Here is a 26,633-nt window from a genome sequence, read left to right as displayed (position 1 = left end):
ACTGTATCTCCTCCAAAAATTATCCAATTTTAATATTTTTTTTTTACAGCAAGTTAAACAGCGACTGATTTCACGAACGCTATGACGCTCGTGGCACTTTTAGTTGCAATGCGCACGAGCGCGATGGCGCTCGTCGGCACTCAAAGGGTTAATAGTATTCATAGCCTTTTCTGTAATAATTGAATATACTTAATAAATTTTTTTCCTATCACAGAGCGCCATCTAGAACTAAACTAAATAGTGATTCTACTAAGGGTACTAGTAATTACCTGATATATTTTTTTATTATTTTATTTTTTATCAGTTGTTCTCTCTATACTACAAATCATAGGTCTCCCCTATTGTCAATGTGTTTTGTCAAAGGTTGCTATACTTGGCAGACGGGTTGGCAACCGCAGTTAGCCGTTGGTAATGTTTTAAGAAGGACGCAGCTGCCCATCCCTCGACCACTAAATTCCTTTAGTCGCCTCTTACGACACCTATGGGATAGCAAATGGTGGTTTATTCTATACCGGGACCATATGACAATATTTTAATGTACACATATTAAAACAAACATGGAAAACTCGCACAATTAAAAAATGAGAAACCGAAAAAGAACAATCTTTTAATTAACAACTTGTATTCACTTTTTATCACTTGCAACTAGTTCGCAACAAATCACTAATGATAATGATGCGGTTTTAGATCATACGCGTCAAGGGCAAGAACATCGAATGTCGAAAATGGGCCAATATTCATATTTTCTTTTAACAAAACGAAGCAAATTTTCAGTATTGCAAAAGTATTCAATTAAAAATTTCCCAGAACATTTAGAAGTTTTAAATTGGAATTAAAAACTATTTTCACATAGTATTTATTTATTTATATATTATATATATATATACATATTGAATTAATTATTATTATTATGCCAGCCGTTTATTGTCCATTGTTGAATATAGGTCTTTAACATGAGCATAGGTTTGGCAACCGCAGTAAGGCTTTGGTGATGTTTTAAGAGGGACGCTGCTGCCCATCCCTCGACCATTATGTTCCCTTTATCATCTCTTACAATACCCACGGAAAAGAAAGGGGTGGCCTATTCTATGCCCTGACTACACAGCGGACATATTAAATACAAATTGATATATATATATAAGTATCAAAGTGGGAAATTCTGACAAGGAATGCGTGTTTGAAATATATTTTCAGATATCTATCAAAGTAAAAAGTGAAGATAAACATCATTGTGAATCATTATGATAAAATTATAGAAAAATTACTATTCAAAAATGCTTGTAATTAATTTTACTTGAATAAAAAACATTTTTATTCTTACATTATTAGGACCTACCATGAAATGTTCTCCGATATTTCGATACCGAACGAAACACAAATTTGATGTTAAGAGTACGTGATACATACCGTTTAAATATATTAAAAATGTTAAAATATCGTTCTTTCGGACTTTTATGCTGACATTTATGACGAATGAAATGTTAAACTCCATGCTTGGTACTGGGTCCATTTCGGTATGAAAAGAAACACTAAATTGAGTCCGAAAATTTTACGTTTAATTTCATGGTAGACCCCCTGTTTAGCCCATTCTTTCGTAAACGTGTCAATAACGTAATAATAGTATTCAATTATTTTTTTTATTTTTCACTTAACGTTTCAATATACGTTTATTCTACTTACCGTGTAACAACTGTACAGTTCAGTATCTTCACTCATACGTGAATAAAAAAGTTGGCCTGTTTTTAACAGTAATTTGGATAGTTTTTTAATTTAAAAAGGCTACTTTCTGAGTAATATCACATGGGACGTTACTAAAACCACGTGTGCTATGAAAGACAGCAATTCAATATAAACAATCAGTACTAACTATATAAATGAAATATAATGTAAAGATAAGAAATAGATACGCAGTTCCGCAATGCGCAAGACTTTACTCATTTTAACATAACATCTAATACTTTGTTAAATATTTACATAATGTATAATTGTAGACAATTTAATATAAACATAACCCAGTAATATATTTGTTTTTTATCATACTAATTACATGTTATTGCACAAGTTGCATACAAAAATATAAAAACGCTTCACCTCTTAATATACTATTTACATTTGCTTTTATTTGCAATCATATGATAAGAACACATCATTGCGTGGATTTTTATAATATGTAATTTATTTTATACTAAATTTAATTCTTTTTTTAACAAGGAAAAACCTAGTTTTTATAAAATTACTGCATTATGTAAAATAATAGGTAAATAGTTCTCTTTTTTAATGGATGATAAACGAATGGTAACTCCGCCTGTACGATAGATATACACTAGCGAGGAACCAGTGAGGGATAAACAAGTCAATTGGCCGATTGTGACCAATTGAACAATATATCAAACACAATGATTTCCAGGACGAACCGCGTGGAGGTCGACCCGGTAGCAATGGGTCCATTTTACCCCATTAGCATAAATAGATTTGATAAGCACGTAACAAACTCTTACGCATATTTGATATGACTAAGAAATAGAGCAAATATCCGGAACCGCGGGATTACGTACTTATTTCACTAATAATAGAATCTGAGAGCCTACCATGAAATGTTTTCCGAAATTTCGGAACCAAACGAACAACAAATTTGATGTTAAAATTACATAATACATGCCGTTTGAAAATATAAAAAATGTTAAAATATTGTTCGTTTGGACTTTTATGATAGGATCTATGACGAACGAAATGTTAAACTTCAATTATTGATCCGATTTTGGTATAAATAAAAACACGAAATTGAGTCCGAAATTTCTGAATTTCATTTCATGGTAGACCTGCTGGAGTTTTTTAACTTTTAAAATACGATTTGAATAGCAGACCTGCTGATGGGCTATCGCACGTGTAATTATAAATATCCCGTATTTAAATAACAGAATACATTTTAAATTCAGTTTATTACAAACTTATGGTAGAGCTCATGTGTTGGCATTCTTGAGGACTAACCACTGTCATTAGGGGGAAAGGGATTGTTAGTAATGAAGACTGAGAATCCCATTGCTAGCAATACACCCAACCAGGTCGACCTCCTCGCGGTTCTCCCTGGAAACTATCGTGGTTAATTCCTGATGAATTTATCATGATGGGCTAACTGGCCTGTTTTCATTCTCATCTATCACCCTTCACTGGTGCTCCGCCAGCGTATCCCGTTAGCGCAGGCGGAGTTACCATACCATTTTCACCCATCAAAAAAAAAACCACTGCCATTTCCTGTACCACCCCAATTTAAATATAGTTACATAAAACCACTGATGTAGAAGCACGAATGGGACTGAAACACACACACACACACACACACATTTTATTATTATTATTTTAGTTTCCATAAGGGAAGTTTTGCCAGTAGTTGCCACGCTTGGCAGGCAAGTTGGCAACCGCAGTTAGCCTTTTAGAGATGTTTTAAGAGAGACGCTGCTGCCCATCCCTCGCCCTCCCTTAGTCGCCTCTTACTACAACCACGGGAAAGGATGGGTGGCCTATTTTATGCCGGGACCACACGGCGACCACACACACATACAGACATACAAAGTGTTACTCGGTTACACTATTTTTGTTTGTTTAAATTCTTACTTAGTAATTCTTCTACGATAATAAACGCGAAAGTTTGTGAAAATCTTTAGAACAATGTTTGTTATTCTTTCACGCAAAAACTACTGAACGGATTTGAATGAAACATACACAAATAGGTTATATCCTAACTTAGTATATTGGATACTTTATGTACTAATTAAGGCGGGCGAAGCCACATAATAGCGAGTAATAATATAAAAATGAACATGAATTTATTTCTATTTCTTGGTTGGAGAAAAACGTGAGCTAGTATTTACCTCAATTGACACTATACTCCTTACGAACGAACCTATAATGATGATGATGAAACGCTATATCAAGTGTCATGCGCATGAAGTCATAGGCAAAAACTAGTAATAAAGTAAAATCTGTATCTGGGGGTCTACCATGAAATGCAATTCCGAATTTTCGATCTCAATTTCGTGTTTTTGTTCATACCGAAATCGACCCGTTGAATGGAGTTTAATATTTTGTTTTTTATAAATCCTACCATAAAAGTGCAAAAGTATAATATTTTAACAATTTTAATATTTTAATTCATGTAATTTTAACATCAAACTTGTATTTCGTTGGACTGTGAAATTTCGGAAAACGTTTGACGATAGGCCCTCTGTTGTACGTATGATAACGTGAAGCTGGTTGTACAATGTGGCGTGTGGTGTGCAGCGGAGGACGAGGCGTCGTTGTGCGACGACGAGGCGGCAGCGGAGGCTGCGGCGGCGCTAGCACGCGCGGCCGCGCCCGACACGCAGCGCCTGCTGGCGCCTGCGCCCGCGCCTGCCCGCCGCATGCTGCACGACCACGACCAGTGAGTACCTAGCCTAATCACGTTAGTAATGGAGACTTAGAATCCCATTGCTAGCAATATACCCAACCTGGTCGACGTCCTCGCCGGTTCCCTCTGGAAACTATCATGGTTAATTCCTGATGAATTCATCATGATGGGCTAACTGGTCTGTTTTCATTCTCATCAATCACCCTTCACTGGTGCTTCGCCAGCGTATCCTGTTAGCGCAGACGAGGTTAACATTCCATTTTCACCCATAAAAAAAACACATTAGGAGGGAAAGGGATTGTTAGTAATGCGAACCAGTCCTGTTGCTAGCGATATAACCTGTCAAGTGAACTTCCACGTCGTCCCTGCTGGTGCTGCTGATGGTGGTGGTGGTGGTTCTGAATTCCAAGTGTATTTAAAACTGACCTGCCTATTCATTCTCACCTATAACCACGACGTTATTGCAGGCAAATTGTACCTTTTTTTATGCAACTTAGAATGGCAAACAAGCTGACGGCCCACCTGATGGAAAGTGGTAACCGTCGCCTATAGACATGAGCAGTATCCTGGACATAACAGAGTATACTGTTTCGCCCATGATACACCCCATGCGTTGCCGTTCCTAAGGACTCAGGTGTTATTCCTCTGTACCTTGTAAATTCACGCCATATCCCACCCTTCATACTAAAACACAGCCATGTAAACACAATTGGTTCACGGTAGAAACACGAATGAGACAGAGGTACCCAAGCAAACAACTTTTGTACAAAGTCTCCCTTTGGTAAACGTATTGTACATACTTTTTAGCAGCCTGCGCAGTTTTAAAACGTCGGCAATAACAATCAGGTATGTATGTAGTAACTATTTACCTGCAACCGCATTGTATTAAGTCCTAATAGTGTATTTAAAACATATGTCAACAATGCGTTAATTTAAAATATTCAATATAAATATATTGAATATTTTAAATTGATGAGTTAACTAACTAAATGGAAATCCATTTGTTACTAATTTGTACAAAAGTCGATTGCTTAAGTACCTCTGTCCCATTCGTGTTTCAACCGTAAAGCAGTTGTTTACATGGCTGTGTTTCGGTTTGAAGGGTGGGATATGGCGTGAATTTACTGGGTACAGAGGAATAACGTCCTCAGGAATGGCAACGCATGGGGGGTATCATGGGCGAAACAGTATACTCTGTTATTTCCATGGTACTGCTCATGTCTATAGGCGACGGTTACCACTTTCCATCAGGTGGGCCGTCAGCTTGTTTGCCATTCTAAGTTGTGTAAATGTATCTGTGATAATTTCAACAAAATTTGTTATCTCTAAATTCTGTTGAAACAGATCAAACCGTATTCGATATTGAACAATGTCTCAAAGGAAAATTATTGGTCGGTGCTACGCGCACATTTCGCAGAAGTCGACTACGTACGTAATCAGCGGAATGCTGACGACTACGCGCATTCAGCAAAACGCTGTCGGCTACGCGCGTACATTCAGCGCCTCGGCGATACGCTGACGGCTACGAGCGCTTTCAATAGAACTCTCGTTTTCTGTTTTCGTATTTTAGCTTTTTCAATTTCTTCAGACTGATACTATCTACTCCGATGTTCATTGACTTAACTGTTTTATTAAAGGGAAAAAGGATTGTTAGTAATGAAATTTAACAGCCTCAATACTAACAATACACCCCACCAGGTCAACCTCCACGCGGTTCCCCCTAGAAAGTATAGTGGTTAATTCTTGTTCAATTGGTCACTATGAGCCAACTGACCTGCCTTCATCCTCATACGTCACCCTTCAATGGTGCCCTGCCAGCGTATACCGATAGCGCAGGCGGGGTTACCATTCTATCTTCACTTATGAAAAAAAAACTATTTTATATAACTCACTAGCAATCAAGCCCGACTTCGCACGAGTAGACAATTTTCAACCAATTTCAAAAAAAGAAGTTCTCTATTAAGTTGTATTTTTTTGTTTGTCACTTCATAACTCCGTCAGTTGTAAACCAATTTGGAAAATTCTTTAGTATACATCCATTCATTCTAATTCTAAAAAGAACAAATTGGTATTGTTGCGGCCTCTTTAACCGGTTTTCTCGGCCACTAAGACATTCTATAGGCAAAACTTAGACAAAACAAATGACTAGAACGAGGATCGAATAAAAAAAGACAGATATAATTTTAATACGAGAAATTTTCCTTTTTTTTTTATTTTAATACTGTTGAAGTCCAACTTCCGACCCTCGACCATCCAACCTCCGACCTTTCAAGCGGTCCTTCGACCTTTCAAACAGTATTCAGTTACACGTCCTTGCAAATATTAAAAATAAAAATAGAATTAATTTTAATTTGTATAGGAAATTATTTTATTAAATCAAATGTTATTTATTTTACCAGAATTGTTTACGAACACTTTTAAATAGTCGGCAAGCGAGCTTCCTATAAAAACGTTAACAGTTCCCGTTAGAGAGCATTCCGAATACTTGGTGTACCATCGAGTACGTAACGATTTACGTTAAATATATGCTATTTATATATGTGAGAGCTCACTTCCGCAACTGAATGTGCTTTAAATCGGATATTCAAAATAAACACCGTAACACCGCGCTGGAAATAGAATGACGCTAATTGATACATTTCACACAACCTTACTACACGAATAGTTTGTGGGCTTTTCATACTCAGAAGTAGTACAGCGCCTTACGAGTTCAGCGTAATGTCTTAGTCTTGTAGACGTCCTTAGGCTACCCTGCATGTTTGTCACCGGCGTGGTATAAAAAAAATGCGTTAAGAGTGCTATTGGGATTACTCGGATTTGTATTTTTTTTAAATAAATGATAATGAAATGGTAACTCCGCCTGCGCTAAAGGTATACGCTAGCGGGGCACCAATAAGAGATAACCTAACCTACAATACATATCTGATTTTTATTGCCGACGTTTCGAAATTGCACGGGCTACTATAGGTATGTGGGGGGAAAAGGATTGTTAGCAATAGAGTTTGACAGCCCCATTGCTAGCAATATACCTTATTAGGTCAACCGCCACGTGGTTCCCCCTGGAAACCATCGTGACCAATTCTTGTTGAATTCGTCACGATAGGCTAATTGACCTACTTCATCCTCACCTATCATTCTTCACTGGTGCCCCGCCGGTGTATACCGATATCGCGGGTGGGGTTACCATTCCATTATCATCCATTAAAAAAAAAAACTATAGGTATGTAGGTACTATTTGTCTGCGAGTACCGTCGCCATTATAGGTGACAATGAAAACGCAGATCGGTTCGCTCATCGTGATGGATTCTCTCGAGACTGAGTGCTATGGTTTCCAGGGGGAGCTACGGGGACGTGGATCTTTCAATGTGTATTGCTAACAATGGGACGTCTAATCCCCATTACTAACAATCCCTTCCTACCACTTTTCATCAGGTGGACGGTCAGCTTATTTGCTATTCTAAGCTGCTTAAAAGGTTATTTTTAAATAACTGAGTACATTATAAAAGTATCTGAAACAATATCAAATAATCTATGATGTGTTTTTCGTTACAATCCATTTTCTGCACTCGATTACCCAAATTAAATTATTTTCTCTCTAACTACACTGGGTCGGCTGGAAGAGATCTCTTGCAGAGATAAGTCCTCCCTTGCTAACGGGTTGTTAAACTAATCGTCGCATGTATTGTTTAAGTGCAATAAAGAATATATATATATATATATATATATATATATATATATATATATATATATATATATATATATATATATATATATATATATTACAACTTAGAATGGCAAACAAGTTGACGGCCCACCTGATGGAAAATGGTAACCGTCGCCTATAGACATGAGCAGTAGCATGGACATAACAGAGTATACTGTTTCTCCCATGATACCCCCCATGCGTTGCCATTCCTGTGGACCATACCCACACACGCATACACACATGCATGCATACACGCACACACAACAATACGAGAATAATTAAATATCACACACACAATCATTTGAAACCATATAAATATGTAATAATAAGTAAAAAAAAGTTTCGTATCAAAAGTCATAAATCACGAACCGAGGGCGTAACCAAACGGCGCACACCTTTTCAGTTTAAAATTAGAACATTTCAGGGAAAATATATCAGTGTGTAAATATTGACGTGTATATGGAATGATCTGCGTAGCTGCACACGACGTGGCGTCGGCGCACACTTGTCATAATGCTGAAGTGATGATTTCTTTATGTTTTTTTTTTTTTTATTATAGTGTGCTGTAGGTTTTACTTATTTATTTACTCTTTATTGCATCACTTAAATAATATTACAAAATATTGTATATATATATATATATATATATATATATTGTCGCCTTTGAATTTTTATTTATGATTAGCTTTTGCCAACAACTTTTGTATGAATTTTGAAGTGAAATACACTATTTCTCGATAGGATGCGGTTCCCTTTGGAAACCATTTTGGTTAATTCTTGTGGACCATGACCATGGGTCAATTGACCTGCATTTATTCTCATCTATCATCCCTGGCTGGGTGCCCCATCAAGATATCGGTATATCGATAGCACAACCAAAGTTACCATCCCATTATCACCCATGAAAAAAAATACATAAAGACAAATTCAAAAAAAGTATTGTTTTGACTTCCGTTGCTCTTATTAAATCTTTTTTTTTTTATCTTAAATATCTCCTACTAACGACCCGACGACTTCACATGTTTAAAATACAGCCCTTTCTGATGATGATGCTGATCACTATAGGTGAAATAATTTAAAAAAACAGTATTTTTCATTACAAACAAAAACTCGATATTTACGTCGGTATAAATCCTCTCGACGTATTATGAGACGAAAGTATGGTAGTCGTTTAATCTGTAGAGAGAGCACGTGCTACTCCCACATAGGTCGACGGGTTATTTACGTAGGAGGTTGTTATACTGGCGTAAGTATAGGATCGAAGTAGAAGTATAGGAATATATATATATATATATATATATATATATATATATATATATATATATATATATATATATTGCACTTGAACAAAATATACAGCGATTAGTGAAATAACTTATTATAGCAAGGATGGGCTTATCTCTAAAAGAGATCTCTTCCAGCCAACTGAGTGTAGTTAGAGAGAAAATAATTAATTGACGGGTAATCTAATACAGGAAAGGTACAGGTAAAAATAATGTAAATAAAACAAACAATAATACGATGATGATATGATCCTATAAATATGATAATGTAAAAAATCCTTTAATAACTAGAAACGCAATAAATCATATGGAATGAGTAAAAAACTATCTGGAAATAGACGGGACTGTAACAAACATGTTTACATCCTGAGTTGTGCATGTGTTGAAAAGATGGAGTTGTAAGTTAGCCGACTGAAAAATTGAAGGTTTTCACTCATGGCACAATTTTTCTTATTTATATCGCCCTAAACGTAGATTAGATATCTATTAAAAGTCTATTAAAAGTCTGTCGCTAAGTTTTAACATAATAATTAAATTTCGTTCTAAAAAAAATGACTGCAGTTGTGGCAAAATCATTTATTTTGATTTAAAAACTAAACTACTGCACCGATTTTGATAAAATTTATATTGGATCAATCTTTAAGTAGATTTTTTTTTGATAAAAAGTATTTTCCATATCAGTTTGCAACTGACTAAGTTATGGGATAATGAGCATTAAAAAAAATACAACCGAATTGAGAAACTCCTTCCTTTTGGGGAAGGGATTGTTAGTAATGAACAGCTCCATTACTACCATATATTGGTACTACCATATATGGTAGTAATGGAGCTATAAGGTCAACCTCGCGGTTTCACCTGGAAACCATTGTGGTTAATTTCTTATTGAATTCTTCACGATGGGCCTACTGATCTGATTTCATCCTCACCTGTCTTCTATCACTAGTGCCCTGTTAGCGTATACCGATAGCGCAGGCGGAGTTACCATTCCATTTTCACCCTTTAGAGAAAACCATAACGTGTGGAAAGGCATGTTTCATCGGCCGGGCGAATTGAATCATTAGGTATATGAATCAAGCAAAGTGACCGCTTATAGCTCAATGCATTTTCCCTATTTAATTCTTAAGAAAGACGGCGGCGCCGCGTGCCTGTAGGCGTTATTGTTTCAAGTTGTTCCTTTGATCTCGATATTTTTGGACGGCTATTTATTTATACACGCCCACGTACACTTTGAGAACTAATTCTGGATACTAAAAATTTATTTTATAAATCATCCACTTTAAAGACGCGGCATAACGTAAATTATAATGATTGGAAACAATGCATTCAGGAAATACTCGAATACTGAGATCATCCATACAGGAACGTTTCAGAATTTTTTTTAATAATTTGTTGATTCATCCGCTTTTTGCATGCATTAGTTTTTCTTTTTTTTTTTTACGTGTTCCCTAACGTCACTCTTTCATAGCAGTAGAAGTGTGCAGGCGATGAATATTTCTCCGCGTACAAAACTTTCTTTGTATAAGCCGTCTTTAACGCACCTGCGCTTTTTTTTTTAGCTAAAAGTTATAAAAGATTCCGAGAGGCCCGTGCTCGCTTTTTAATATGAGCGACGGATCTCCGGGCTTTATTGAAGAGAATGGTGATTGTTGAAGGAACAGAAGTCAACGTTGTTATTTACAGTACATTGTTCACACCCGTTATAACGTTATTTTCACGCATTTTACGTTATTTACTCATGTTGTTAATTACAGCACTTGGATGATAGGTGAGGAAAAAGCAGGTTAGTTAGCCCATCGTGACGAATTCAACAAGAATTGTTTACGATGGTTTCCAGGGGGAACCACGTGAAGGTCGACCTGATAGGGCATATTGCTAACAATGGGGCTGTCAAACTCCATTGCTAACAATCCCTTTCCCCCCAATGGCCGAGGGATGGGCAGCAGCGTCCCTCTTAGAACATCACCAAAGCCTTACTGCGGTTATTAGCCCGCCTGCCAACACCCCCACACAACATGGGGAAGGCTTATATTCAGCAGTAGACAATTATAATAATGATATAATAATAACGTTATTTACACCTGTTATAACGTTACTTACACTGTATAGTCTGTTTCATTAGAACTTAATAGAAATATAAACAAAATAATAATTGACTCAACCTTAAATCAGTCTGCTGATATCCTACAGTAGTACAAGTAACTTAAGTAAGTTTTACCAGAGGGAGACTTTGTACAAAAGTCGATTGCTTGGGTGGGTACCTCTGTCCCATTCGTGTTTCAACCGTGAAGCAGTTGTGTTTGCATGACTGTGTTTTGGTTTGAAGGGTGGGATATGGCGTGAATTTACAGGGTACAGAGGAATAACACCTGAGTCCTCAGGAATGACAACGCATAGGGGGTATCATGGGCGAAACAGTATACTCTGTTATTTCCATGGTACTGCTCATGTCTATAGGCGACGGTTACCACTTTCCATCAGGTGGGCCGTCAGCTTGTTTGCCATTCTAAGTTGTATAAAAAAAAGTAAGAGATTGATTGTGTGTTTCGATTTGTTACAAATTTCATTGAAAGAGTTGTTCTGTGATAATATCAACAAAACTTGGTTACTTTATCATTAAAATACACAATCTGAAGAGTTTTATCATGAACCAACTAAAATTTACGCTAAAAATTGTCTCTAGTCAAACTATATGCCCGAGAAAATAAAGCAAACGTACCGAAGACATTTTGTCCTTTGTTTAAGCTGTTGTAAACTTAGTGCGTTGTGGTATACATTTTTATATTGGTTTTATTGTGTCTGAACTGAAATTTCCATGAAAGATTGTCTCTCGTCAAGCTTGGAAAATAAAGCCAACATAAAGGGGCACGACGACTTCCGTAGCGCAATGGTGGGCACGTCGTTTTGCGTTAACAAGATCCGGTGCTCGATTTTCGGTCAGAACTTTTCTGAATTGGCTCGTATCTGGATATTCTAGGTTATGCCCTCAGTTGTTCGTTGCTTGATTTCTCTTAATACAGAGTATCCAAACTTAAGACCTGGCAATTGGTATGATCATGTGGCACTTAATTATTTATTTTGTCCGCGAACCAAATGTCCCCATTGATTAGAATGGGAACAGTTGTTACTAATTTTGTTGTCCCCAAATCGTCACGGTCGTATCTTGACAGATTAAGTCTATTTTAAACACATCACGTAACGTGCTCCCTCGCTGATGTATCGCCCGCAATATGACGCTGCATTATCATTAATTAGCAAATATTTTTACTTTATATCTACATGATATGAATGTGATATGCGTGTTTTATTTATTGAAAAACATCATGTCTCAGACTTAGCAGTAGCAGAATAATATAAATATGTTAAATGGTACAAATATTGTAGTCTTTACTTACCTTTTCATTAATTTATTTCAACCTGTTTCTTATTGCACATAGTGGAAAGAAGGCTGGTTTGACTATGTCTGGACTTTGACATATTCTTTTGTTGGTGTTTTAATTTAAATTATTACTTTCTCTCTCTCTTTAATATAGTTTGTTTAATCGTAATCTACAACGCGTCGTGCTATCACTTTTTATTTTCTTTTTCACTTCTCTTATTATTAATAGTTGAAAACTTTTAATTTTATATATGTGGAAGATAATTTTTTTAATCTTGTAATGTGTGGTTCTATGCGATTTAAGTAAAACATATTTCATTTCCTCTTTATTACAATTTTAGTATATCTCTTAAATATCATACCTACGACCAGACTGTTTACAATTCTTCCTCTTTAACCAAAGTTTCTGGAAGGCATCGCTTTAAAATAGTCCATTGATTTCTTTGCGTTATCTTCTTTCTTGTAATCCTTATTTCTGCTAATTATCTTGCTCTACCATTTAGATTTTTTTTATACCAAGAAAATGGCAAACAAGCATTTAGCCTATGGACACCTGCAACATTGGGGTATCACATATACGTTACCGACCCTGAAGAAATCTTAATATACTCTTGGTGGGAACCATTCTGTATAATATCTTCTGTTTGTATTCTCACCAGTATGGTATGTGTGAATTTATATTCTTGATATGATCTCCTACTTCATTTATTCTTATAAATTTAATTGGTAATCTCTTATTTGAATCTACCAAGCATAGAACTAGGGCATCAGTAAGTTTAAAATTCGTTATAATTTTACTACTAAATTGCATACTGCTTAAATCTAATAACAATAAATGTTACTCGCTTATAAACGGCAAATATATCTAATTATAACTTCAATCAATTGTACTTGTTTCTGAGTGGTTTAATATTAGCGTTGGTTAACCTTTTAAATAAATAAATTGGCCTTACCGAGAACCGAACCCCAGTATGTACAGCAGCCCCCGAGGTGGTCATCTAATATTGATTACACCATTGACAATTCTTTATGGTCATCCCTTTCACATCAAACGACCCATTTCAATTCAAAACATTAAACTTTTATAATGTAATAGAAAATGGAAAGTACAATTAGGAAGGGGAGTAAGAGCATTACAGTAAGCGATTTAATGATAAATAGACACTTTCTTATCTCAGCTAATTATTTATAAACAAAAGTAATAAATTCTGTTACATTATCGTACTAACCTACTGAATTTGTTTAAATTAGAAGTGATTGAAACGTTATTGCTTAAAATTAAAGAAATGACATAAGCTTATTCGGACGTCATAAAAAAATTTACAAAACAAAATGGCGGGTGTGTCTAAGGTATGAAAATGTAGAGCCTCCATAATAACTTGATAGCTAGATCTCTTGTTAGTATAGATGGAAAACCCAAATGTATTGATCATTTTTAACACATATTTCTTTCGAACAAGTGTACGGTTTTACTGATAAAACCCTTACTTAAAATAATGCTAATGACCCGTTCTACGCTATCAAAGTACGATAGCAGGGTACCACGAATGATGATATATGAGGATAAAGTCAAGATTCATTGGCCTTAATTTATTGGCGTATTGAAATTACCAGGAACTAACCATATTGGTTTCCACAAGAGATCAAATGGAGATTGATCTGACTGTTGATATTGCTAACAATAGAACCACTTTGTTATTGAAATTACAAAGTGGGAAGCATTACACCTTAGTCCTCAGGAATGGCAACACATGTAGGCTATCATGGGCGACACATTATAGATAGATACTTTTTTTGTTTCCTTTAAAAGATTACAGTACTTAATTATATATACAAATAATTAAACATTAGGATAGTTTGTTATGTCCATAGTACTATTTATATCTTTAGGTGATAGTTACCACTTACCATCAGGTGGCCTATCAGCTTGTTTGCCATTCTAAGTTGCATATAAAAAACCTTTCATCTATTCTTTCCATTCCATCCGGTGTAATAAAATAATAACAGTACCAAAATCGCTGTCTCTCATACACAGTAGACACGGCCTGGTTTAGAACGCAAGGGTGTGAAGTGCCACTCAACAAGTATTCGTTAGACAATGGTGAAACATTGATATAGCCCCCGCTGTCACCATATCTACGGGAACATGCGGCGACGTGTGACACGACACGCTCCCGGTTCTATTCAGGCCCTCCTTTTGTTTCACAGATGAGTTTTCTAGAACTGTCGCTGGAATTTAATGCGACAGTTTTACATGTCACCTCGCCTATATTATCTTAGTTACCTGAATGTTGCACGAAAAGATTGCTTTCAGTAACAGGGCCGTCATATTGAAATACAACTTAAGTCACAGATAGGGCATGTTTTGTTTTCAACAAGTTATTTCTAATATGTTCTCCCGCACGAATCATTATATTTCGTACGCACAACAAATTAAGTATGACACTTCCTTTCGAATGATAGTCATTTTCCTGCCTTTTTTCCAATTATTTGTGGTCAATGTAATAGTGTTATCCGCTTCTATTAATGTCTATTCGCAGTTATTTCAGAATTCGCTCCCATTCTGGCCATACCATCACACATTTCATTTATTTTTAGGTCTTCGTCTACCTTTATAGCTATCAACGTCCATATTTGATGCTTTTCTATTTATAACTTCACTCTTTACTTACACTTCTTTTCGAATAATCCTTACTAATATTATAAATGTGTAAGTTTGTTTCTTTAAATTCAAGTCATCTTTATTCAAATAGACTTGTTTACAAGCACTTTTAAGTCTTTATTTTTTAAATTTTATTGCAGGGTTCGGAAGGTTATTTGTTGAGAAGAGTTTCTCTTTTAAATCGCTGTTGCTTTGTAACATTATAACGCCTAAACAACTTTACTTATCACTATGAAATTTAGTTTACACGTATTTACTATACGGGATGGAGAAAGACATCGCCTATTTTTTATTCCGGTCAGTGAATATATCCGGGTCACGCGGATGGAGTTACGGGTATAAGCTAGTACTTATTATATATAAAGTCCTTGGCTGTTAGCATGACTGTGTTTCGGTTTAATGGGTGGGATATGGCAGTGAATTTACAGGGTACAGAGGAATGACCTGAGTCTTCAGGAATGGCAACGCATGGATGGTATCATGGGTGAAACAGTATAGTCTGTTATGTCCATGGTACTGCTCTTCTCTATAGGCGACAGTTACCAATTTCCATCAGTTGGACCGTCAGCTTGTTTTCCATTCTAATTTCCATAAAAAAAACAAAGTCGTAATCATACAGTGTATACGTATTGAATCGTATCCTGACTCACTGTTGGTAACATGCACACGTGTACTCTATTTACGGAATTCAAACATATAATTACCAGTAGTGAACATGATATCTGTACATCAACTGTCATAATTAATATACGCACCATCAGCTGAATATATCCCGGCGTCACAAAATCCATAGCCATATTCCACTCGACGACCGGTCGACGGATCGATCTGCCGACCCCACCCGTGGGCGGACGATCGAAAGGGGGGGCGGGCTTTCTTTTCCTCCAATAGCACCACCTCATCGTCGCCTAGAATGATAAGATTTTAATTATCAACTGCAGACCAACTGGATTCGGGCAAGGGAATGTTGGATAGAATTTAGGTCGCATCCCAATGTCAACGTCTCGTTTGCACAGTTCCGGTTATTAATAAAGTTTAAATTAAATGCTGTTTACATATCCACAATAAGTTTCTTACTGTATTGTTATTTATATTGTCGCTTATATTAGAAAAATCACCAAGATTCATACTTTATAGATTTGTATTAGTAAAAATAACATATTAAGTTTATTGATGACAAACATATTAAAATTACATAAGTAAAAAAAAGGTATTTCAACTAGCTATAATATATTTTCGTAGGACTATTTAAGCAAATGTACATTAATAATTCAAACAAACTTTGAAACGAAACAGAATCCATGAGAAACTTTACAAATACAAAGACTTTACAAAATTCAATATTGACCTAGCAACGATGCCTAATCATTAATTGAATGCCGTAAAAATTGATCAAAAATTTAATTTATTATCAGTAGTCAATTAAAATACACAAACAAACCCCCAGCACACAAATGATTGGGCAATTCACCCCACAACACCGTCGCGTAACAACGCGCATCTCCGTTGCGCTCGTCAGTCGTGCCTCGACTATTGCGCAGGGCACACGCGTCGCGTATCGACCGCGCATAAACAGTTTTCTTCAACGCTAATTTATCGTAGTGCCGGTGAATTGTGTCTTCAATGTCAGTATTCTGTTAAATCATCCTGTGTATATATCTATGTGATTTATATTAATATTTCTTCACCCTATATTATTTTTAACATTAATGTTTACACTTCTAATGCAATCTATATATTTACATAGGTCATGTGATTCTATTATACATTCCCGTATGAAGAGACAATTATCGCTAATGTGATTAATATATTAAATAAAAGTATTGCTTAAAAATCAAATTAAAGCCAGTAAATATGCAACGTGAATAAAGAACGAAGTAATAGGTAGAACGGTAAGAGAAAAAACTGCGGAATACAAAGTAATCTTAGAAAATATTTTAATTATTGCACGTTTATATACTAATCACGTAGTAAACTTACATTTTAACTCCGCAAGGTTGTAATATATATTAAGTTGATGTAATTATTGGTAAGTACATAAACCTCAAAATCGGAAACTTTAAATTTCATTAAAGGTTTTTTTTTTTTTTATAAGTGGCATCACTCTCATGATTCATATTTTAAATACTGATACAAAACAAACACTTAAATAACTTGAAATTAAAGTCTGACCATATGGTAAAAGTAAATAATGTTGTGACAAATAATGACATAGTACTTTGCAAAGGCCTTCATTATATCCAATCCATTACATTCAGTCAAGACTGTAGACGTCCAAATGAAAATTTCGGTTAAAGGTTACAAATTAATTACAGACAATGAAGCAATCTTCAATAAGGACTGAAAATAATTATAATGCTTATTACGATTGGATGGCAGCGACCTCATGTTATGATCGCAATATTGTAACACCTACTGCGTTGGAGTTTGGAACTGATATGATTCAAATAGCTTTTCCGGTTAACGTTTCCTGCGGATAAATACAACTATATAAAATGTAGTGAGTGAAATTGAAATATTTACCACCCTTACAAGGGAGTCTTTTACTAATGAACTGAGTTTTCTTAAAAAATTACGGCTCAGAAAATGACAAAAAAATTTAAAACCTCCAGAACTAGTAATCTTCAAGCAAATTCATCTTGATACATAGTACGGGAAACGCAAAATTTGTTCATATTTAAGAAAAAAATTACGTTTCATTGATGAACTTCTTTAAAAGGATGCTAATGAATTTGATTTCACTCTTTGAGGAATTTTAACTGAAATATTCCAATTGTAGATGTTCTATTCTGATTAAATTATTATATGCATTTTTTACATTTTATATATATTTTTTTCTCTTACAATTTCTTGTTCTCGTGCGTATCTAATATCCATAATACTCCTAAAGTTGATATGAAATAAACGATTCTCTTAATGACAAAATATTGATTGTTTGAACGTGTCATTTCTATACATATAGCAATACAAACATTGATTGATGAATATTTCTCTACATGAAAAATGACCACAATAGAATTACACAATTCTATGTCAGATTTTGTATTTATTAATTATGGACAGTTGTTGTAAATTCGTTGTCTATGCCCATTAGTCATAGTTTGTTGATTCAAGGCGTAAACAGTTCAACTCGATTATAACGCGTAATTCATTGCACACATGTGGCATTGCTCAACGGCTTATGAAATCCTGATATTCAATAATTGTGTTCTTTGTACTTTACTGTACAATTGTTGTTTAATCATTTATTATTAAATTTTATTTATACACGGGTAATGTTGCAATAGTTTATAACATGAGACTGTGCTCGTAGCAACTCAGATTTAATAAAAATAAAAAGTTTATAAATTTCTTGATATATCGTACGATTTTTTTTTATGCAATTTTGAATGGCAAACAAGCTGATGGACCGTCGCTATAGACCTGAGCAGTGCCATGGAAATAACAGAGTATACTATTTCACCCATGATACCCCCATGCATTGCCATTCTTGAGGACTTAAATGTTATTTCTCTGTACCCTGTAAATTCACTGGCATATCCCACCCTTCAAACCGAAACACACTCATGCAAACACAACTGCTTCACGATAGAAACACAAATGGGCCAGAGGTGACCAAACACACGACTCTTGTAATCAAAGTCTCCCTCTAGTAATTATATATCGTACAATTACAGGTTACTCCTAACAAATGCAGTTAAAACCAATGTAGATTATAAGCAAGGAACTGTTTCTAAGATGTAGTTTCATTGTCTCTAAATACAAAATTGGCTAACGAGATGAATGGCAACGTAGCAAGTCTAGAATAGAATATGCGTCATTATCAATGGAACTAGATGTTCTGATACTATTGTGATGCATTCAAATATGCATTAAGCACTTGTATTTATCGTCTCTACCCATTACTATTAACATAATAATTAACCATCCTTGACTTGCCTTAGAGCGAATATGTTGATATTTTCAATTACATTTAACCCTTCTTTGCATAATGATGGATATTTCCATCATAACATTGAATGCCCAAAAATTATATAAAAGAACAAGTTCACTTTAAGTTAATCGTGTCTGGATACCTTTTTAATGTCCATTGTAGAAAAAAAAACATAGCTGTCAAATTTATTTTTTTAACCATTTTTCCTTTAATTTTGAACATGAATTATATCATCTTTATTTATTTCACCAATAAAAAGAATCATACAAAGAAGGATTTAACGTTGTATTATTTGTGGTTCATTATTCAGAAACATTTCAACCGTTACCTGACAAAGAAATCTAATTATCGCAGTTGGTATATATACCCAGAAACCGTATTCAAATTAAATTTTGTAATAAATTCAGTCTGGTATATTCTTCTTATCATGACCAGCGTACAGTATGGAGTTTAAAAAGCAAGCCAAATATAGTAAGTCAATGCAAGAGAAGGACTTCTTAAAATTACTAAACCAAACTGCAAATTCATTATTATTCATTCATATGACGTAAACCGCGTTCCAAGTGTTCTAAGTGTATGTAATATATGAATAATTAACTCATCAAGAAAAAGAAAGCAAATTTTTTTCGAACGTTTAGAATTGTCTTTTATAAATAAACGATTAGCACTTTATTATTTATAAATTACTTGTATTTTAGGTACGTTTGGTTTAAATTTCATCAAATCGTCTTTATCGTTGGTATTTACATTTTTGATCGTTTTTCCAAAAAAATGTTACAATTCTATCCTAATCGAATTGCTGCTAATAATAATAGTAGTCAATCTTGGATTATTGTCAGTCGCACATATACTAATAGTAGCGGAATTCAACAAAATAATTCTATTTAAATAACCAGTGTGTAAACTTTCGCAAAATAACAACTAGTTCAATAAAATATTCCTAATCTTTATTTCTGATTTCTTCAAATGAATTTACGACAATTTTTTTTTTTATTTCTATTGTGTCTATATATGGTAATAATGTTATTTGTTATTTTTCCATTTGTTTGCTCCAGAAGTTCTAGTTGTCACGTGTTATTATCCTAAAGTTTCCGAATAGCTCCGTACGTGTTTTACGGGGTGGGACGTTTTACTCTACCCTGTATAATTCCATTTGCAGTGACTCATAAGAACTCTTTCTTTTCCAATAAAACAACAACTAACCATGGAAAAGTAGAAGTTTTTTGTTATGTAAAAATTACGCAGTATTTCATTAAATTGCAGTATTTCATTAAATGCATATAATATGCATATTATTGTACTGTGCCTAATGACACCACAATTTCATTCTTTAATTGAACACTTTATTTTGATAAATTATAAAACTATACAAATAAGTCCTGTGTAACTAGATCGATCTGTTAAAAATCAGTCATTCGAATGTTTAAGATGGTAAAGAAAAATGGTACAGAGATGTCTGTCTATTTAGTTCTTTCAGTATTTACATTACAGTCTATTTTTGCAATTTTCGTTTAAGAAAAAGTATTTATAATTTTCATTGAGTTCATCCGGGCATTCGAACTGAAGTAATCGCGTGCCGCATAGGCGCTAAACGAGAATGTTAAAAAATGCACCTATTTTTATCATCATAGTGACTGCTTGGAACAAAGTAATTTATATTCATTTAGATACGCAAATTTCTTCAAAATTCCCATATTACATGAAACATACTATGTGTTTAATGATGCATTTTGTTATACGTTGGCATTTTATTTACATCTTTTTTTTATTTTGATTGAAGGAAAAAAAACGCGAAGTTAAATATGCAAGTTCAAAATGTATGTTCTATAGATTATATGTTTATCAGCATTAAAATTAGAAAAACAAAATTACAATATATCCACTAAATCATAAAAGTTTTACATTTCTAATAAAGTTAATAAAATCTAAAAATATGCGAGATAAAATGTTATTGTATATACAAAAAAAAATTCCGCACCTATCTAAATTTCTGTTTAAATGCTAACAATCGGTTAAACTAGCTCATTAGTATAAATAAATTTTTTCATGTCTTAAAACGCTTAGGCTACGTTAAAGATATATCTGTTTTAATGCCTTTGTTTAATATACAGTTTTTGCGTTCTAAGAAATAAAAAAAAACTTCCACGTTTTCAACTATGTAAATAATAAAACAATCAGTTAAACAAGCACCTTTAGTATAAACAGTTTCCGAACATGAATATAAATAGATCGCTTTATAAAATAAATAAAAAAGTATATCTCGACTCGTGTGTGTAAATTTGCATAAATGCGACGAACAAATTGTCTTCCTAGTCTCTGTTCCGCTTGAGACAATGATAGTATAATTATTTTAACTATTCTTACATTGTTCTTGACAAAATTTGGTAAGTGGGAAATCTTCCCCATTACAGAAGGATATCGAAGGACACATCTACGTTCTTTTCCACGTGCTAAAATTATTTTTATATTTGAAGGTCATTAGTATCTCTGGCGCCATAAACAAACTTGTTATTATTTGGCATAGAAGCGGAAACACCAGCCTTAACGATATACAAGCTTCATTTCTTTCATACACTGCGCATTGCATTTGAAGGGTAAACATTAACGTCTGTGATTTATAGTATTTTTACGCTTTTCCCCGTTTATTTTTACGTTTATCCGTTTCGAGTGCAGAAACTCGTTCGCTTTCTTAAAACAAGATAGATCACCTTGACTTTAGTTTATTTTTTTATTTATATTATTTACTTTAATAAGTCTTTAATTTTTTCATCAGTGATTCACATGGCAACTTTGAATGAACTAAAAGTGATTTTAATTTAATGAGAGATAAATCTCTAATGAGATTTATTTAAAAAAATCATCTGACTATATCAAATAATTTTGGACATATAGTGAATAGTAGTGAACATTAAAAGTGTCGCAAAATGGCTATGGATACCATGGCAGTAGAACTTCCCGACTTGACGACACACACGTCACAACCGCCCCTGGAGGAAACGCCAGAAGAGAAGTAAGTATTATTTTTAAGTTACACTCCCTTGAGGGACAGTATTTCTGATGTCACCAGAATTTCTTTAATTTGTGAACTATTTAACAGTAATTGGATACTTTTATAATGTACCGCAGCACGGCACGATATCGTACGATTTTACCGTCACGATATAATAGGAGAATAAAATGTATGTAATTGTGAGGAGATGTTTTTAAATTTACATGCATGTCGAGGATATTGTTATGCTGTTCACGTTAACTATATTATCACAGAAAATTACAAATTTTATTACGAAATTACATATATTTAGCTCTTTGCTATTATTGATCGTAACGATAAAATCGCGTTGTGCTTTAAACACATTAAGTATGGAGTTTGATTACTTTTATAATTTATCGAAACACGGTATGTTTTTGTACGATTTTACCATCCCAATATGGAGCAATGTGTATGCAATAGAAACGTATTTGAACTTACGCGGCAATATCATTCGAAAATATAAGTCATTCTTATTCCCATTATTCATAAAAATTCTTGAAACTTACAAATATCTTTTAATTATTGGCCTGTTTGTGTTTAAAGCAGATAATTCTATCATATTACATATTTGGTAATCGTTCTCTGTTGCAAGCAATTTTGATGTGTACTCCATATTCTGAAGCTTTTGTGATATTCTTATCAGGTTTTTACAGGAAACGGAGAATCTATTGCTTCTTCCGCTTTTATCACTTAATTTCACAAGTCTCGAACGCTCCTCGTGTACCCGTAAATGGTTACTATGTCTGATTAAAAGTAACAAAATATTTCATATGTAAAAGTACCATCCATTTGTTTTTTTTTTTTAAATACTCAATTTAAAAACAAATAAATGCTTTTGTGATATTCTTATCAGGTTTTTACAGGAAACGGAGAATCTATTGCTTCTTCCGCTTTTATCACTTAATTTCACAAGTCTCGAACGCTCCTCATGTACCCGTAAATGGTTACTATGTCTGATTAAAAGTAACAAAATATTTCATATGTAAAAGTACCATCCATTTGTTTCTTTTTTTAAATACTCAATTTAAAAACAAATAAATGCTTACAAATTGCACGGTTTTCTTTTTACTGTTTAACAAACTCTATTTAGCAATTATTTTAAATAGTCTTGAAATGGCTTTTGTCGGTTTACAAAATGTATTTTGTATGTAATAAGCAATGTATTATAGTTTACTAATGTTTAAGTATTAACTCTGTGATCATTTTCTTGTGGTGAAGGAGTATCTCGTTTCTTAAGATATCGTAAAAAACAACAAGAGAGTCAAAGTACAATATATCACTTAAAAATTAGAAAAACTCGAATTTAAACTATCAGGTTTAGGTGGGAATGGGCGCTTTTATAATTTATAGCTCGCCACGATATTATACAATTTTATCGCAACGATATATTAGAAGAGTAAAATGTATGCAATTATAAGAAGGCGCTTTTAAATATCTACGATATCGTCGTGCAAAATTAAAAGTATCTCGGTACAATTGCATAAATTTTGCTCGTCTATTATATCGGTGCGATACAATCATCATGATCTTTTATAATTAATCGCAATACAGTATATTACGATTAATTATAAAAGCATCCAGTAACATGCTAGTTTGTAAATACCCTACTGATTGTGCACAAAATCGAATGTTGTTTATAAACATTAAATTCAGTATTATCCTGTTGACTCAAACCCTAAGAATTTACTACGTCCTTCGCCTTAATCCTGATCTGAGCCGACTTTATATATAAAACGAGAATATTCCTAACCAATAACAAACTCTGTGACCTTACACTTCTGAGTTCAATGTAATGATCTCGATAATAATGTGCTGTTGAGGTTTTCCACGTACAAACCAAGTACCTGGATCTTTCACACCAAAAGGCCGATGTCTGCGAAATGTTAATACTTTTAATTTCAGTAGCACTCGAGTTTATTTAAGAGAGATATTTTATCTGTATAGATAAAGTGTAATTGATTGACAGACTGATCATTGCACTGCTGGAACTGCGTCTAATATCTTAAAATTTATATGCGAGTACAATTTAATGCATCGATTTTCTTACGTAGGCTGAGCTCGGAATCATTTTATTCGTTATTTTACAGTCCTGTATTACCCATCATCATCATCAATCAGCCGTTAATTCTCTATTGTTGAACATAGCCCCCCCCCCTGATTTACTAGTTGTTGCCACGCTTGGCAGGTGAGTTGCCAACCGCAGTAAAGCTTTGATAATATTTTAAGAGCGACGCTGCTGCCTCTAGCTATCCACTGCTGAACATAAAACTTCACCTTGATGGGATTTGCCAGTAGGTGCCACGCTTGGCAGACGAATTGGCAACCGCAGTTAGGTTATGGAGATGTTTTATGAGGGAGCTGTTGCCCATCCCTTGATCATTAAGTTCCCTTAGTCGCCTCTTACGACGGAAGGGGTGGCGTATTCTACGCCGGGACCACACGGCTTACATTCGACTGACGTTCTCTATAATTATGGAGATTTTTTCAGTTCAGCTGCTTATAGTCGAAATGTTTATTTATTTATTTATTTAAGGAACACCAACGGCATATTGCATTATAACATATAGGTATAACAAACATTAAATACAATACAATATTAATGCACATGCCTATTATAGGTATTCACAGCATTTACTTTAACATAGTTATACAGTGCGAGAAAATTAAGTAAATAATAAAAATAAACATGTAACCTAAGTTGTTTATTGTTTATTTCTCTTATGCTAATAATTTTAACGAATCTTTTTGAAAATTTGTTCGAAAAGGGAAGATACAAAGTTTGCGCAGAGGAAACTGCGGGAAATAACGAGTCAACTGTAAAATCCATAAATACACATACGATACTGGCATACACATAAATATACGAAGTAATAACGCATTGATCTAGATCTGTATTGACGTGTGGTTAGTTCAATCAATCGGTTCGCTTTAGTTACGCTCGCGGACTGCGGGTCAATGTCGAGTCGTTAGTTTATCGCGGCAAATTTATAACCTATTCTTTGAATATAAAACTAACGATTCGTAGATTTCCTAAAATTTATTGTAACTTATTACAAATTGCTCGTTTTCCTCTTTCGAAGCAATTTCCTTTATTGTTATTTTTTATAAAACTTAGAATGGCAAACAAGCTGACGGTCCACCTGATGAAAAGTAGTACCCGTCGCCTATACACATGTGAGCAGTACCGTGGACATAACAGAGTATACTGTTGCTCCCATGATCCCCCCCATTCGTTGCCATTCCTGAGGACTCAAATGTTATTCCTCTGTACCCTGTAAAATCACGCCATATCCCACCCTTCAAACCGAAACACAGCCATGCAAACACAACTGCTTCACGGTAGAAACACGAATGGGACAGAGGTACCCAAGCAAACGACTTTTGTACAAAGTCTCCCTCTGGTTTTTCCTTTTATTTATAACTTTATTAATAAGGATTCGAAAGTATTAAAAATTGACAGTTGAAAGCGAGGAGTCGTTACCAATCTATTATTGTAAATAATCTGTAATATATGTAAATATTTCGATAACTCAAAAAAATGACATCGCAAATTCTATTAAACTATACCATCATCATCATCATCATCATTATACCAGCCGTTAACTGTCCACTGCTGGACATAGGTATAAGAGTGGAGAAGTTTCCTAGTAGTTGTCCTAGGCGAGTTAGCAATCGCAGTAGAGTCTTTTGGTAAGAGGGACGCTGCTGCCCATCCCTCGACCTTGATATTTCTTTAGTCGCCTCTTACGACTCCCACAAGAAAGGAAGGTTTGACCCATTCTATGTCGGGACCACACGGCAATACCATATGCTATAGAGAAATTACTGGAATTATTGTCCCCTTTTGTAGTACCCATAGTAGCAACTATATTGCAGTTTATTTTTAAAAAAATGGTGATAATGAAATGGTAATCCCGCTTCCGCTACCGGTTTACGCTGGCGGGGCACCAGTGAGTAATGATAGATAAGGATGAAAGCAGCTCATTTAGTCCATCGTGAAGAATTCCACGAAAAGTAACCACGATGGTTTCCAGGGAGAACCATGTGGAGGTCGACCTGATTAGTAACATTGCTAGCAATGGGGCTGTTAGACCACATCGCTGACAATCCCTTTCCCGCACTGTATTGGGGTTAACATAATTTAACTATTGAAGTAATAAAATAATAAAAATATTTACTACCTATTATATTTGTATAAATCGATACAATAATAAATGGAACACAACGTTTACAAAGGAAACTTCAAAATAAATA

At 34.5% G+C, this 26,633-nt stretch overlaps 1 protein-coding gene across 4 annotated transcripts in view; it reads left to right on the top strand.

The window, feature by feature from the left end:
• LOC113515385 (protein GDAP2 homolog) overlaps nucleotides 1–26,633 on the top strand; it is a 110,754-nt gene that overhangs the window by 60,335 nt on the left and 23,786 nt on the right. For all 4 annotated transcript variants that reach the window (XM_052897581.1, XM_052897582.1, XM_052897583.1 and 1 more), the window contains exon 7: nucleotides 4,279–4,420. In XM_052897581.1, the coding sequence (XP_052753541.1) occupies nucleotides 4,279–4,420 (142 nt within the window). The remainder of the gene's footprint in view (nucleotides 1–4,278; nucleotides 4,421–26,633) is intronic.

This window comes from Galleria mellonella, unplaced genomic scaffold, assembly GCF_026898425.1.
Source record: "Galleria mellonella isolate WM207_F2 unplaced genomic scaffold, CSIRO_AGI_GalMel_v1 utg37, whole genome shotgun sequence".
NCBI classification, from domain to species: Eukaryota; Metazoa; Arthropoda; class Insecta; order Lepidoptera; family Pyralidae; genus Galleria; species Galleria mellonella.
Note: the sequence above shows the minus strand (reverse complement) of the source record. Positions and strands in the feature narration are given on the sequence as shown.